General features: G+C 43.0%; 1 protein-coding gene across 3 annotated transcripts in view; it reads left to right on the forward strand.

The window, feature by feature from the left end:
• MYO1E (myosin IE) overlaps nt 1-17160 on the forward strand; it is a 147520-nt gene that overhangs the window by 114447 nt on the left and 15913 nt on the right. For all 3 annotated transcript variants that reach the window (XM_032783616.2, XM_032783618.2, XM_075069581.1), the window contains exons 21-25: nt 5536-5705; nt 6256-6401; nt 11229-11375; nt 13088-13245; nt 14582-14674. In XM_032783616.2, the coding sequence (XP_032639507.1) occupies nt 5536-5705; nt 6256-6401; nt 11229-11375; nt 13088-13245; nt 14582-14674 (714 nt within the window). The remainder of the gene's footprint in view (nt 1-5535; nt 5706-6255; nt 6402-11228; nt 11376-13087; nt 13246-14581; nt 14675-17160) is intronic.

The following is a 17160-nucleotide window of genomic DNA, read 5'->3' on the forward strand; positions in this document are numbered from 1 at the left end:
AGAGAGAGATGAGAGAGAACTCCGGAGAGAGCATGAGCGACACATCATGTAATGGACAAATGTATGCTGACTGCGTTCGTGCCACTTGAGCAGAATTAATTTGAGTACACGTCTATATATGACTCCATCTAGCTTTATGTAATAACAGCGAGGAGGTGACAAAAGACCAGCTGTGACAGAGTGAGGAGATGCCGAGTTTCAAAACTTCACACCAGATCAAAAATAACTTTAAAAGAACAGGCTGATACCCCATGATGACAAAATTGCTAGCAAAGGCTATTTTCATTTCTTTTGATCCATGCGCTCACAATGTTCTTGCTGAGTGTTCCCAAAATCAGGATAGAATACTACTGTGTCAACAAAGGATATGAAAAATATCTCTATGCGAAAAGTACTATGATTTCTTACATTTAACTGTTACATGCGACCTCTGAAACCTTCTTCCAGATTCCTGTGGAATACAATAGTCTAGTTGACTCCATCATTACTCTCATTCCAACTGATCTGCCTCACATCTAGGAGCAAACCATACATGCCACAGCATGATTAGGGCCAGGAATCCCTGTACGACATACTTCACATGGCCAAGAGGCTATTTCATCTTACCCTAGACTAGCCCCTGCAGACCCTAACTTCTACGACCTGTAAAAAAGACTCCTATTTGAAAATATATTGCATAATAATAAATAATACATGTAACAGATACAATAATGTAAGCCAAAAAGAAGCTCAAAGAGTAGGGCAACAATACTTTCCTGTAAGTTTCATCATAGGACAGAACTATTTAAGGTTGTGTATTTGGACAGTGGATTAAGAGACAACCAACAATGCAGAATAATGGTAAATCTATTCTGTTCACAACTTTAGAGGGGTGTAGTAACAAAAAGAAGTAAACTTGAAACCCATTGTTACTATATACTAGTATGAGAAAGCCATTGCAGGCAAGTCCATTGTCTTTTCTTCCAAGACACTTCAGGAACAAGAAACCCCAAGTAAAATGGTTATGTGTGAACCCCTGAAGTAAGGCGGTACCATGAACCTTTGGTCTGCCTGTAGGCCCTAAAAGGAGCTTACTGACATTTATTTGTTTTGTTTCTTTTTCCAGTGTTGAGACTCATTTACAGACCGTGTCAATTATGTTTTGACAGCACCCAGCACAAGGTCTTTTAGTTTGCTTGGGGCCTCTGGTACCTTAGTAAAGTAATAATAATATATGATTCATTAATGCTTTAATTGACCACATGTTGTAACTTAATTTTGCAAAGCTTGCTTTTTAAAGATAATTTACAAAACCTCACTCTATAAAAGCTTCCGGAAGTTTTAGGCCTTTATTTTATTATATGCCCCCTCATTCCCTAGCACCGCCCGGCCCTGTGGAAACACTGCCCCGCCCCCCTAGCGCCACCCGCCTTGCAGAAACAGACCCTCCTTCCTCAGCGCCACCCTGTCGAAACAGCTGTGGGCCAAAGAGGAAGGTTTGGGTGGGGGGGAGAAACAGCACACATAGGCAAAAGAATATATTCCATTCTATGCATGCGAAAGAAGTGGGCTGTAGCCCATGAAAGCTTATGTTGAAATAAATTTGTTAGTCTCTAAAGTGCCACAAGTACTCCTGTTCTTTTGCAGAACAGACTAACCCGGCTGCTACTCTGAAACCTGGCACAAATAGGGTGGCCAGATCAGAGCAGTAAATAGGACCACCCCCTCCCCACTCGACCCACCATCACATCCTCTTCACGCCCTAGTCCTCCACTGACTTGCTGCGTCCCTCCTAGTCAGTCCCCCACCACAACTCACCTCCTTTCACTTTCTCCCTCCCCGCCAGAAACCTCTATGCCTGCCCCTAGAACCCCTGCTGGCTCACTGCTTGCCTCTTTGTCCACCTGCACTTGCCCACCCGCTCGCCCCAACTTGCCGCTGCACCCCCCCCCCGAGTGTATAACCTCATTCAAAGACCAAGGGGTCACTATATTACTGCACACAGCAATCAATCAGTGCAGTTCATAGACTCATAGGTCAGAAGGGACCAATATGATCATCTAGTCTGACCTCCTGCACAGGCAGGCCACAGAACCCTACCCATCCACTTTTATAACAACCCCTAACCCATGACTGGTTATTGAAATCCTCAAAATTGTGGTTTGAAGACCTCAAACTGCAGAAATCCACCAGCAAGCGACCCCATGCCCCACGCTGCAGAGGAAGGCGAAAAACCTCCAGGGCCTCTGCCAATCCGCTCTGGAGGAAATTCCTTCCCAACCCAAATATGGCGATCAGCTAAACCCTGAGCATGTGGGCAAGACTCACCAGCCAGCACCCAAGAAAGAATTCTGTGCAGTAACTCAGTTCCCATCCCATCCAACATCCCTCACAGACCACTGAGCAGACTTATCTGCTGATAATCCAAGACAAATTGCCCAAATTAAACTATCCCATCATAACATCCCCTCCATATACTTATCAAGCTTAGTCTTAAAGCCAGCTAAGTCTTTTGCCCCCACTACTTCCCTCGGAAGGCTGTTCCAGAACTTCACTCCCCTAATGGTTAGAAACCTTCGTCTAATCTCTGCATTATGCACTTTTATATAACTTTAACATGACTTTGTATTGAACCTTGGTAATATGTTATAGTGGGCCCAAGGTAGTATAATTAAGTAAAAGAAAAATGTCTCATTGCTAGAAGTGGAATGAGATCTTGCCTCCACTTTGAATTCAATTGCCCTATTGAATGAATGAGGTGTGAATGAGGAAGGTGTGGAAGGCGGGCACCTCCAGACAGCTACAACCCTTGGAGAGGGACTGGGAAGCCAGACCCCTAGACCAAGGAGCTTTGCCTAGGCTGAGTGGGACGGAGTCTGGGTGCTGGGTGCAGTCTCTGGGCTGGGGCACGGGGTGGACCCCAGTGAGAACACAGGCTGGAAGACTAGACTGAACCCACCACCCAGCCTAGTCCATCCCAGAGCCCAGGACTGAAAGCAATGTGCCCCTACCCCAGGCCACCTGCTTCCACTCCTGGCCTCTCCCAGCACTGGCTAGTGATTCTGTGTGGCTGCATCAGGTGGGATTTCAAGTGGACCCCTGTCACGGAGTCCCGGGCGATGCTCTGGAACTGCTCCCCACTACCAGTCAGGACTTGGGGAGCCTCCTTTCCCTTGGAGCAGACTTGTTCAGGGCAAGAAGCTCACGTCTTCACCTCCTGGGCTCTCCTTGAGCATTCAGCATCCTCTGCCCCTCCGTGTGCTTCCCACAGCGAGCCACACCAGGGCGGGTCCTGGGACAGCACAGGGTCCTGCACCCCCACTTTGCAGTCAGATGTGACTCTTAGCAGTAAAACAGAGGTTTATTCGATGACAGGAACAGGGTCTAAAACAGAGCTTGTAGATCAGCAACCGGACCCCTCGGCCGGGTCCATTCTGGGGGCAGTGAGCGAGCCAGACCCTAGGTCTGCACTTCACTCCTCGTCCCCAGCAAGCTCCAGATTAACCAGCCCTCCTCTCTGGTCATCCTCTTTCCGGGCAGGAGGTCACCTGATCCCTTTGTCTCCAACACCTTCAGACAGTTGCACCTTTGCAGAGAGGGGCAGCCAGGCCATCAGTTGCTAGGAGACAGAGTGCCAGGCATTTAGGTCAGTGCACTGGCCCTTGCTCTGCAGCAATCATCACACACCCTTATCCCACCACCACTAGATACTTAAGAACTGCCTAGGGGACACTGAGCACAACACAGTATTCAGAGCAACATTAAAACAGTCCCAGTTCATCACAATCCCTCAATCCTCTGCAAATTCACCCCCTGTTTGCGACCACCCCCCCCCCCCCCCGCAAGCTGGTCTATTTTATGTTGCAGGCAAATGAAGGAGCCATAGTTTAATGGAATTTTTCAGCCCCTACAGCGTCTGCAGCAGGGAAAACAGAGTTGATGGGAAGGGAACTGGTTTGGATAGGAGTCCCAGTCCCTTCCTTTCCAAAATAATTTGAAAAGGGAATTAGATCACGCCGTGCCTCAGTTCCCCTTCTGCAGGGAGATAGGGAGGAGATAAAAGTCTCAGCCTGCCGTGCCATATTGCAGACCAGGGGCTTTTTCCTGGGTACAATTACATGTCATGATCCTAACTTTAGTTCTGAAACAGACCCCCCAGGCAGGCACAAACTCACCCTCAAACAGCAACACCCTGAAAACCACAACACCACCCCAATATTACAAACCTAGGGGGAATCACAGGGTCAAACACTCGCGTTGGAAGTCCCAGCAGCTGTTCGGGTGAGTGAGGTCACTGAGAGATTATTCCATCCAGTCAGTCTCCCACCGGACCAGAAGAAGCTGTCTCCTCCAGGTGAGCAGGTACGTGTTCTCCCCCCTCCCCTCCCCTCTCCCAGCGGCTGGCTCTGCCTCCCCTCAGCGTCTCTGTTGCCAGCTGCTGTTGCTGCTGCTTCCGGGAGACAGAACTGCTTCGGCCAGCGGGGCCCGTCAGGGGAGTATCAGACACAGTCGCGGCCGGGGGCCCCTGCGGGCCCCGGGCCTGGGGCAAATTGCCCCACTTGCCCCCCCCTCTGGGCGGCCTGGCTGGGGGGGGGGGCACGGGCGGAGCGGAGGAGGGCTAATGTCAGGATGTCCCCCTCCTCCCTGCTCCTTCATCCCACTTACCCCATCTCCATAGAGCAGGAGGTGGGACAGGACAGGGTCAGGACAGAGGGAGCTTGCAGCTGCTGTCTCAACTTGCTGATCTACTTAAAAAGCAGTGTACTTAGAGTGGGGTCAGCATACTTAAAAGGCAATGTGCATTTCTGTCTCACACAGGGTGTGTGTCTCTGTCTGCCATGCTGTCTTCCTTCCCTCCATTCTTGCTGTCTTATAGAGTATGAGGCTACATTAACAACAATGGGTTAACCCTTGAGGCCTCAGCCGATTGCTAGTTCATCATTTAACAGTAAGACGTTTCCTAGGAATTATCCTATCCTCTTCCACCCTTGGACTCCACCAAGTTGCACAATCATCAGCGGTGTGTGCCAGTATTAAATTGTTTGTTTAAAACTTATAGAGTGTGTGTGTGCGCGTAGTCTTTTGTTTGGTGAAAAAAATTTCCCTGGAACCTAACCCCCCTATTTACGTTACGTCATTCTTATGAGGAAATTGGATTTGCTTGACATTGTTTCGCTTAAAGTCGTATTTTTCAGGAACATAACTACAACGTTAAGTGAGGAGTTACTGTACAACATTTTTTTTTTTTTGGGCAGTTGCTCTTAGAGATAGTTCCACAGAGATCAGGTTTGCATCAGAACTTCCCCAAATTCTGAAGGTGGTTCTCCATTCTGGGCAAAGTATTTAAATAGGTACGGCTTTCAAAGCAAAACATCAGCCTGTCAAAAGGATTACCAGCTTAAACAGTGCCTTTTTCCACCTGCCAGACAAATATATTTGCCTAAATTTTCTTCTAATGTTAAGCTCCTCTTGAAGCCCTGTGAGCTCTTTCTATTCATGAATTTAGAAAGTTCTTTGGTTAGCAGTATTTATTAATGTACTCTTTTGGTGTTCAAGCCTCAGATCTGTTGCTGAACAAGAAAGAGAGAAGGCGAAACAGCATCAACAGGAACTTTATTGGGGACTACATAGGCATGGAGGAGCATCCAGAGTTACGTCAGTTTGTAGGGAAACGGGAGAAGATTGATTTTGCAGACACAATTACTAAATATGACAGACGGTTTAAGGTATGGTTTCAAAAATACCTCCTGATCCTCAATCTAGTCATGGTGTCTAAGTTATGGAGCAGTGTTTTTTAAGAACTACCCTATAAAGGAAACTCCACCATTCTTGAAAACCTCAGTTTCTGACTGTAAATACAGTATAGAGAGTTCCATACAACCTAGGATTTCAGATCTGAAGGAAAACTATCAGTCTTGGTACTAATGGATAGAGGATGCCATCACATTCTTTAGCCATGGTCCATGTTACATCATTTTCATACTTTCTATCCCAAGGACAGAGTGGGCTGTGGCAGATGCTGGGTAGAAAGTGGTGTTGGAATTAAGAAATAGAGAACAGAGAGCAAAGCTATATCTTTATCTAAATGCAATCCAAGCTAAATAACATTCACTCACTCTTCTACATCCTCCTTCCCCTGCTCCCCCAAGCAAAATAAAGCTGGTACATTATGTATCTGTGGCACATTCATGTGCTTCTTATTTTGCTAATTTCAGGTGCCTGTGTATTTTGATGATGCTGTACATTTATATTTTTTCAAATCATTTCACATTTCAGGGTGTGAAGCGAGACCTTGTCCTCACCCCAAAGTGCATATATCTCATTGGGCGTGACAAGGTGAAGCAGGGGCCAGAAAAAGGCCTGGTGAAGGAGGTGTTAAAGCGGAGGATTGAGGTGGAAAGACTTCTTTCTGTTTCCCTAAGGTCAGTGCCTGGCCAGGTTCTTTCTGCTGGCAGAGACAAAAATTAATGGAGGCAAGGGGACTGAAACCATTCTTACTAATATGCCAGCTACAGGAGGACACACACTTACATTTACACACAAACACATGCAGATTTTCTGAGTACCTGTTAAACTGGTGCAATCAGTAGTTCTTTTACAGGAGTTCTTAGTTTTGCCCATGGCTTCCAAGAAAAATGTTCTTCACCTGCATTATCAATCATAATTAACATTAAGAGGTGGTAATGACTTTTGACCCAGACTTTTCTCTTAAAAGTAATTCCTAATGCTTTTTTGGTATATTTTGGGAGAATCCTACTTCCTAGAGGGCTGCAAGAAAAGCTTGCTGGAGTGATGTTCTCTCTGGCCATTCTACAGTGCTGGTTAGGCTGCTAAGTACTTCTGCTGACTCAGGGCCACACACATTCCCAATTACAGGAAATAGCTTCTGTGGTCACATAATTCTTAGTAACCACTTCCAGGTGACTCAGTACAAAACAGCAAGAAACTGCACATCAGACAAATGGATTCCCGTGTAAAACACCTCCACCCTCACAGAAGGAGAGAACAAAGTCTTCTGCCATCTTTGGATTTGTTATCACGTTGTGCCAGTGCTGGCATTTGATTGACATTCAGTACTCAGTGATATAGAACCATCTGCTTAGGGCAATAAGTGGAGTTAAATATTAAACTACACTAATTATTTTTAAAATATTCCCATACTTAAGTATTATAGGTTGATAACTAAAAGTAAACTTTTGAAATACATGTTTATAAATACCTGTCTCATACTAGCTCGGTGTAAAATGTGCCAGCTCACTGTATGGCATTTCTAAGCAGATAAGTTAACACCTACTAGTCCTGTTCTTTTCCACTGCATTTTCATAGCCAGCCTGTATTGTTTTATTTGTCACACATTTATAACAGAATTGCAACCATGAACAGCTACAGTAATAGGTGTTGGCTGGACGTTAGAGCAAAGTCTCTTATTCTGGTGCCTGAAAACTAAACTGAGTGAGGGTCCTGAAAATTACTACATCCAGACACTCAGACTAGCAGCCTCGTACTCTGTGTTTGCAGCTGTACTGAGTAAGCTAAAAAGAAGCCTGCCTCCACACTGTCAACTCAGGAAGAGTGGTTACACCCGTTACCTCAGATGAAAGCAGACCTTTCTGTAGATAAACCAAATCTGATCAATTCAGAACTCTATATTTATTATATTGATGATATATTTAACGAGGCTTTGGCCATGAGTTGTCAGTGTGCTGTTATCATCGTAAACCAATGCTTGTGGCTTCCAAAAAAATCAGAAATTACGTGGCATAAGACTTGTAATAAATATATAAATATAGTGAGGGTTGTTTTTTTTTAATGTTTTCATTTTAGTATAGGCCGAACTCAGAGTGAATATGACTTACACAGGTTCTTGTTCTATATTGAGTTAGGGTAGCCATGGTAAATCAAGTAGGAAGAGGGGCACAGAGGTTACTATCTGTAATAGGACCAGACTTTATGAGGAATCTGAGATACTACTGCCCTGACAATGGCAAGAATTAAAAGTTTTTATTGCAATTCTTAATAGATTTCTACTAAATTGTTGGAATAATATAGAATCCTTCCTGTTGTACACTTAATGCCTATTCATGTCCATGTACATTACCAAAAGCTGAGTATTCTTGTGGAAAAACAATCTGCCTTTGTGAGTTTTTTTTCCCAAACATGCAGAGTTCAGAAATCTCATAGAGTTTTATTTGTATTAAAATTCTCTATGTCTTTTATTCTCTCAAAAACAAATCAATCCCCAAATTTTCAACACAATCTTTCTCAGCCTGGAAAATTCTTCATGTTTTTGAATATATTTAAAAATAATTGGATTTCTGAGCCAACCTGGAAATGAATCTGAATATACCCCAGAAGGAAGATATGCCAAATTAAATTTCGTGAGGTCATATAGAAAGTATTACAATTATACTTCTGTAAAGGGCATTTCAAAGGGTTCAGTTCTCTTCTAAACTGTTTTGATTTAACAGGAGCGCTCAGAATAGAATAAAGCATTTTTTAAAAAATGGGGATGAGGGAGGGAGTAAGGGTGATTAATTGTCAGAGAAGTAGGAAAGTTCAGCATTTCCTCTCATTAATGTTCTGTTTGAGGGCTTACCTGGGATGGAATTTCTCTGGTTTGGTTATGGTGGAGTGGAGTGAGTCTTGACACTTGTATTTTAAGCTACATCAAGGGCACCCATAATGGGCTGTAGGTATTCTCACTCTTTTGTATATACATATAAATAGCTACTTACACTCTGTAAGGGAGAGACTTGTAGCCCACAGCAATCTGAGGGAAAGTGAGTATGAAAAAGGCTGCTACTGGTTGCCTCTCCCACATTTAAAGGGCTAGCTATCAGCCAGGCATGCTGGGGAAGGATCATTGTAAAAGGCTGTACCCAAAAGGGGAAGTTAATTAATAGCCAGATAATCAGAAAGTAGGTAATTGTAAGAGTGAGAAGACTGAATTAGGTGAAAGAGCCTTGTGTGACCTAATTAGTCCGCTTTTATTTTATTAGGATGTGTTGAAGTAATAGATATCCAGATTTCTTTTAGACATCAGTGACTTCTTCTGCTTAGTTTACCCCCATATGTATTTTTTTGAGAAATGAAGTCATCTGCTGACAACCATGTAATTTTGGCTTCCCTTCCACCTGGCTATAGACTGGCACGGTTTGCCCCAGCTTTCAGTTGCAGTCACTAGAATACCTGGATATTGACCCTCTGAGTATCACTGTAGTAGCTTCTTCTAATAAACTGCAGTTTAAAAAGAGTCTTTCTAAATAAATATTAACTGTAAATCTAATAGGGCATAAAATGCTGAAATGCAAATTAATTTTTTTTCAGAGAGAAATGCAGACTACAGCTTCCTCTTTTGCTTAGTATGTGACATCTGACATGCTGAGACAGTAATCCAATATTGTCTAATGTTGTTAGCAGTCAGAACAGAAGATGAAAGGGAGGCCAGTATGCAACAAAGCCTCACACTAGTATGGGTGCCTTTAAAAACTATGTGCAGCTTCTAACATATGTAAGAAATTGCAGCCCAAACACAGGAGTAAGATAGTAGAGGGATCCAAAGATAAGTCTGAATCTGAGTAGGAAAACAAATAAACTTTTTTTGTTTCATGGCTTTATGCCTGTGACCAGGATCATGCGAACAGTGAATGGAAGGAGCCTTTTGATAAAAATATAAGCCTCTTCTAGTGATTTTGCACTCACATGCCTCTAAAGTGGAGCTTTTAATTGCAACTGCTTGGGTGTTTGTGGAGAACATTGTTATAAATCACTCAGACACCATCTTCCTCAGTCATAGCCTGGTCAGACATGTAATCACGACATCTGTGTCCTTGCTTTGTAACTTACTGTGACCTCTTGTTGGTGAAAAAGTATGCGCAAGTGAGAGAGACACAGACTTTATCCCTTCAAAAAAGTGTTCTGGAATCCTCCCACAGCCTTCCTTTAAAATGCTTCAGTTCCTAGCCGTAGGACTGGGATATTAGCACATCAGTACTAAAACCACCACCCACTAGAGAAGCTATGAGAGAACATTCTGACAAGAAGAGCTAAGACTGGTGGAATATCAGAGAAGCTGTGGCTTCAGTCACTCTGCAGAAACCACCCCTGCAAAATGGCAGCCAACCTCTTAGGGTACAGCTTTTTAAAATGAATCATTATTGCAATATCTGATAAGCCTGTTTCTTCACAAAAAGGGGAGAAAGAGACAGGGGACCAGCTTATGAGCTGGTATAAATTAGCCATGTCAATTGAAGTTCGTAATATTATAATTATGCTTAACACTTTACATCGTCAAAGTGCTATACCCATAGTAACTCGGGCTTCAATCCTCAGAGGTATCTAGGCACCTACCTGCCATTGAACTGTGAGGTAAGCATTGATGCCCCCTTTTACAGAAAGGAAACTGAGGCACAGAGGAGCAGACACAGTGAGTAAATGACATGGCTCAGGAAATCTTGGCTCATTGAACCATGCTTACTGTCCTGGACCACATAACCTCTATGAGAGAAAAGATAATTATATATAAACAAGAACTATGAAAACATTGTCTGAAGCAAAGGTAAATCTGGCTTGGTGACTTGGAATCACAAGAGAGAATTTTCTATTATGGGGTTTCAAAAGTGTGCAGAATAAACCAGGCCCCAGTTCTTTAGCAGAGCTCCATTAGCCCTTGGGACTCTGCCTGCATGAGTTTGTAGGATCCTCAATTGGTGTAAATTAGAATCACTCCATTAAAGTCAGTGGAGTGATGCTGACTTGCACCAGCTAAGGATCTTATTCAGGGTCTACGTTTGCTTCACTGTCTAAGTTCAGGGAGTGCAAGTTAAAGGTGATGCAGCACTGGGAGCTTGTTTTGCTTTTATCGGTTCGAGTTTCAGTCTCATTTTAAGAAGTATTTCTTTTTCAGCTTCTCTAATTAACTTTACACAACATTCTACAAATCCAGTCTTAATGACTAGCTTTGCTGTTGTTAAGGATATGAGCTTTTAATTGTAGCACATATTCCCATTTTATAACAACAATAATTAACTTAAAATGACTAATTTGTATTCAGCTATCACACAAGAAGATTGTTTTGGGGATTCCATTACCAGCAGCTGAAACAAAGAACCATTATCTAAAAGTAAAACTCAGTTTCATTAGATTTTTTTAAAAATCACCATGATTGCTTTCAAATGCTATTAAAATGCAGGGGTATTTTTGCACTTTGGATTCAAGGCTGAATGATACCTGGTCTAATTTCTTTACAGCACAATGCAGGATGACATTTTCATTCTACATGAACAGGAATATGATAGTTTGCTTGAATCGGTCTTCAAAACGGAATTTTTAAGCCTTTTATCTAAGCGATATGAGGAGAAAACACAAAGAAAACTACCTCTGAAATTTAGCAATACGTGAGTAATGGTTTTCTAGACAAAAATTAAACAGCTGTTTCTTCTTGCTGCCAGGGTAAAGATGAAAAAAACAGCTTAGTGTAAGTATTGGATTCTCATATTTATATTCCATCCTCTGTTGCAGAACTGGGGAGATGTGTGGAGTGTGAATGCCTGCATACACATGTGCTTAGAAAGCTAGAAGACTTTCTTGCATAGCCTGTGTAATACCTTAGGGTCAAAACCTAGCCTTTCCCCACTTCTCATTCTCTGTGCGCAGTGGGACCTTAATGCAGCAAAACCTCCCTTGCTGTGCTGAATAGGGCATCAGGTTATAGAGAGGCCACACAAGGGAAATTCTTCATCATCAGTGTGCCTGCACAACAGTTCTCTGTGTCAGTTCTCCCAGCTGCAGCGAGGGCCAGGCCAGTCAGTGAACAGCCACATGGATTCACAGTCCAAACCCTTCCTCTCTTAGAGGAGGACAAGGCAGTAGCAGTTGCAGAGTGGATGTGCTGGTGTGTCATGCCCTAAGAAGGGAGAATTCTCTTCAGTCCCATTATGTACTCCTTGGCCTTACCCTAGAGATGCTGAAGTACACTGATGCATGTGATATACCTGCTTAGATGCCTAATGGGAAGATAAGGCTAGAGTGATGGGTCGTTGGTTGAAAAGGAGTCTCTCATTTAGGGTAGGAGTTTATATTTTGTGGGGACAGAGGCCTGCAGGGATCAGTGGGGGTAGCTTGGATAAGTGTCTGAACTTCTAGATGCTTATCCAAAGAAAATTCCAGATGTTAGAGAACTTGGATTTGTAGGATTTTGTTTGCATGTTGGGGCTGGTTTTTGCTTTAAGGGCATTCTGGAAACCATATCAATAAAATTGCATTCTTGCTAATACTCCAATGAAGTAAACAAATTAATGACATTGAGCCTGGAGTTTGCATGTCTGTTTTATTCCAGTCAAAGCAGTGTAAGAATTATTTAGGGGAGAATATCATTTTAGCTTGATAATAACATGAGTGAGTAGGAAAAAAGTGTAAAAGGTTCCATATAGTCAAATAGACTGGGAATCAAAAGCCAATAACAGAGGTGGTTTGGTTTTGCCATTGTAAAAAGCAATGCATAACAACTGAGGTTTTGGACATCATGGCTGCCTGAGCCCATCTCTAGCTATAGTACGTTGAAGGTAATATGCATTTGCAGATACAAGCTGTGAACAAAACTGTTTCAGTTTTGATAGAGGCCTGTATCTTCAAAGAAGGACATAAGTACACTTGCAAAAACGTACATGTTCCCATTGCTCCCACAACAAAATGTATTTGCATGCATATGTCAGGTAATACCCAAATACCCATAAGTGTATGCCATGTGACACCCAGTAACATGCACTGATGCAGGATTCTGCAGGTACACTAGGTGATGTGTTAGATAATATACACATCTGTTGTTCAAACCTTTGAACATTTATCCTCAAAACTCCATTGAGAGCATCTTATACCTTGTTTGTGTAGGTTTCCCAAGAACAGTTAGTGATGTCATGTAGTACACAAAAAGGCATGAAACCATGTTTTGTTCGGTTTAAAATACTCAAGATACAATTTTTTAGCTATAGCTATCAGCGAGATTCTGTCTATTTTTTCCCATTTTAAAGCTATCTGTTGGTTAGTGATGTTCCTGGGTCTTTATATGTGAATGCTTCTCTTTTTGTCTCTGTGTGTATGCTTGCATTAGACTTGAAGTGAAGCTGAAGAAGGAGAATTGGGGACCATGGAGTGCAGGTGGTTCTCGCCAAGTGCAATTTATGCAAGGCCAAGGAGATTTAGTTATTCTCAAGCCAAGTAACAAGGTGCTGCAGGTCAGCATTGGACCAGGACTACCAAAGAATTCCCGTAAGTATGAATTTCCCTTTGACTGTCCTTCTGAATGGATCAGAGTCTTGATTTTGTCTGTTCATTTTACTTTTATTTCTCGGTCCCTTCCCTATCCATCACCTATCCTATGTTCTTCGTTGTTTCTCTGTGGCATTCACAGGAAGAGTAGATTGCAGACTGTAACGCTGCAACATACTTGCCTGTCCTTGTACAGCCTTTGTTGGATTCACTATTAATTCAGCAGTGCACACTGACTGGTGGAAGCCTCTGAAACTCATGGCCCTGGGACATAAGACATCTGGTCTTGTAGCATGGGACAGAACACAAATGGCAGATCAGACATTCATCCTATCCACAAAGGGCACCCTCTTCCACAAAATCCACAGAGAACCCTTTTCTGGTTTGCGAATCCATGTGTGAGGAGGGAGACAGGCTGGGCTAGGAGAAAAAGGTGCCAATACCAAATTATGGAGTGATACAACAGCAAGGAATCAGCTCCAAATGTAATAGTACCTGAGGATGCATTAAGTTTGCCTCAGAGCACCTCTGTGCTGTGAAGCCTTCCTACCTCCTGTAAGGGGGTTCTGAAGACAGCAGGGGGAAGCCTCATTTGCATTGGTCCTTGCTTCTTTGGAGTCCTACCACTGGAGTAAGAAAGAGCCACAGATGTAAAAGACCTTGTAATAACCTGTTGTCAAATGTTAGAGCCTCTCAAACAGGAGCTTAAGTTTTGTGCACATCATGAGTTATTTTCAAACCATATTTAGCCTGCTTTGTTCCTTTGTTTTTATAGCTATGGAGTACAGCCCTCTACCTCTCACGCTCTCTTAACACACACACAATTTTCTCTACAGCCTTTTAATTCAAAAACGGAAAGTGAGTTCTCAGCCAGAGTTTGACCAGCTTGTGCCACTCCAGTGGTGCAGAGGAGTCATAAAGGCAGCTGGTGAAGGATTCTGACATGGGGAAATCTTCTAGTGGCACAGAGCTGCAGTAACTCTTGGCATAGTGCACTTATAAAGAAATTACTAGACAAAAAGGTGTGTTTGAAGCACCATTATGCCAACTGTCCTTGGCTTTTGGAACATTCCTTGGGGCTAATGGCAGTTGGGTGCCACTTAGACCAGCTTTATGATTAAAGCTCACCTGGACCACAGCTGGCCCCAGCTGGCATTAAGTTACTTTTGATCCCTCAGCCCTTCAGGTGCTATGCTAAGCACAGCTTGGCCAAAACCTGAATTTCAAATGGCTTCCTCTGATCAAGAATGAGGAGCTGACATTCAGCATAAAGACTTGTTTACTGAATGCTACACAGAGGATGGCAATCTGACAGAGCTTAACGTGTTTATTTTAGGCCCCACGAGACGGAACATTACCCAAAGCCAAGGATATTCTCATAGGACTCAAAGTCAGAATTACCCCATGAGGGCTGCTCCACCTCCCCCAGGTAAGTTATCTTATGCTTTGGCTAAGGCAGCATTTCAGACTCGATTTCTTTCTTTCAGGCCATAGCTGGGCATCATTCTCCAGAATGCTTTGCAGGGGGTTTCTCCTTCAGTTCCAAAAATATTTTTGAAATCACCATAACTGAAATGTGCATGTTTAATTAGGCTCCTCAGTGTGATAGGCATTATATCAAACCAGTCCTTCAAATCCACTGGCACTTGCTGAGACTAGTATTCAGCTGGAGGTGTCTCATGTCAATAGTCATGGATGCCAGCATATATAGCCTCTTGCTACAAAACACTGAATGTGCAGTTGCTTCTATGCATCTTCCACTTTAAGACACAGTATATACACACAGCACAGGGCTAGACAATACTCAGCCTTGTCACTGCGCTCTCACTGTCACACATAATGGAACTGGACTTGTGCCTCATTCCCTTGCTTTTATGCAACAGCTTTTGTATATGCTGATACATATGAGCTGTGCCAGTACGTAGGTGCAGAAGAGATGGTCTCTCTACAAGATGATCTCCCCTTGGGGTTGAATAAACTGGTTCCCTGCATGATAGTTGTGCTAGTAAGTAGTGTGCAGAGTTGAACCCTAGATTGAGATCACTGAGCTGTGTCTGTTATTTTCATTTTTGCCCTTAAATAAGAATTTGGAGTGTGAGCTTACAGGAAAGTACACTATTTTAATTTACTTAACACATCCCAAGATGTCCTTTTTCAATAAGGAGCAGCCACTTATTTTAGAAAAGTACAATGCTAGGAGAAAGCTTTAGACATGAAGTTGACACTCTTTGCCAGATTGAATAATAAAGTCTAAATCACGCAGTACTGACTCAGGCAAGACAAAGTTCAGTGTGAGTCTCAGACAAACGATTCCATGGAATGGTTTTCCAAGATGCCAAGCCTGTTTACAGCAATAGGATGCTTGCACTGCGGTAGTTAAGGTTGGATCAACATTTCTTTTGCAAAATACTAATTCTGAAAGTTTGTAATAAGGCAGTAAATATTTGTTCAGAGTTACATGAAATGTCAACCTAGCAGCAGCTTGTTTGTTTTTAAAAATATTTGCAAACTCTCTTGTCAGTGTTTAAGAATCAGGAATGCAAAGGACAGCCACATTGAGTCCAGATCTTATAGTGGCCCTTATGCTCTGAAGCATCCACAGTTCAATAGCAGTTGTGGGTGTAATGGGAGAACTCACCCAGGAGCCAGCACTGGCAGCCCACCATTGCATCTCTGCCTGTTTCCCTGAAGGAGGTTTTTAATAAGTCCACAGAAGTTTGTATCTTGAACATCATCCCTTTAGAATTATGTTTAATTTAATGATCTGTCTCAGCTTTAGACATGAAGGCTACTATTAACAATATCTTTTTTTTCTGAAATACTAAGTGGCTACTTCTCATTTAAAGAGAGCATTTTGCAAAGAAATCTTGGGAAGCATTAGGTGAACAAAATATTGTTCTGTCCTGCAAATTTTATAACAAATAAGATTAATTTAGAGTAAGGGTTCAGGTGAAAATAAGAGACCCTACTGACATCCATCTAGGTTCAACTCTGCACACTACTGACTAGCACACTGAATATGCTGAGATCTAGTTTTATTCATCCCCAAAGATGGGCTGAATCAACCCCATCAACCCCAGTTACATCCAAGCTCCTTACCAGCAGCAAGGCCTTTATGACCCAGAACCTTCTTCTGGAGTCAGGGTTCTTCTTGGCAATAGCTGGGGAATAGTCCCTCCTCTCGGGTCAAGGTCCTCCTATGGAGGCTGAACCAGAAGGACCCTTTTTCAGGACAGCTTATGATTTCCTGCTGAAAACTCTCCTACCTAGGAGCATTCTCCCTGGGTTTCCATTGCTAGTGTGCCCCCAGATGCCTTCTCTGCAGGAGACTGCTCTTCCTATACTCTAGGAACCTCTGTTCTCCTAGTTTTCTACCCCTTCCACCTCACCAATACCTTCCCTTTTATCATGCCCAGGTGCTTCCTAGTTACTCAGTGAGTTAATTAGTCTCAGGTGACCCTAAGTTGTCTCATTCCCCTTGTGGAGCCTCTCAGAGGCAGGCTGAGCCCCTGACCCCTACAGAGATCTAGCTGCCCTCTGACATCCCTCCAGATCTGTACTGGGTCACTTCAAGATTTTTTGTTTAAAAATGATTTTTTTGAATAGCCATTTAACATACGAAAGCTATGTGCTGCTCATGCAGTGTGTTCTTTATCAATCCACCTGTGCAAGAAACCACCCTTATTAGGCAACCTACTGTCTTAAGAGAACATCCCAGAGTATTCCAAACAGACTGGCTGGGATTGTCAAAGGAAATTAGGCAACATGTGATTTGGGGACCTAAATCCTTAGGCTCTGATGAAAATCCCAGCCACAAAGTACAATTCTACTTCCCCCTTGCCCCACAGTGGGGGAAAGCAGACTGTCTTTGTCAGCCTCTTGAGTGGCCACATAAGAGAGATTCCAATGTATTCA

The sequence above is a fragment of the Chelonoidis abingdonii genome, chromosome 9 (genome assembly GCF_003597395.2).
Source record: "Chelonoidis abingdonii isolate Lonesome George chromosome 9, CheloAbing_2.0, whole genome shotgun sequence".
NCBI lineage: Eukaryota > Metazoa > Chordata > Testudines > Testudinidae > Chelonoidis > Chelonoidis abingdonii.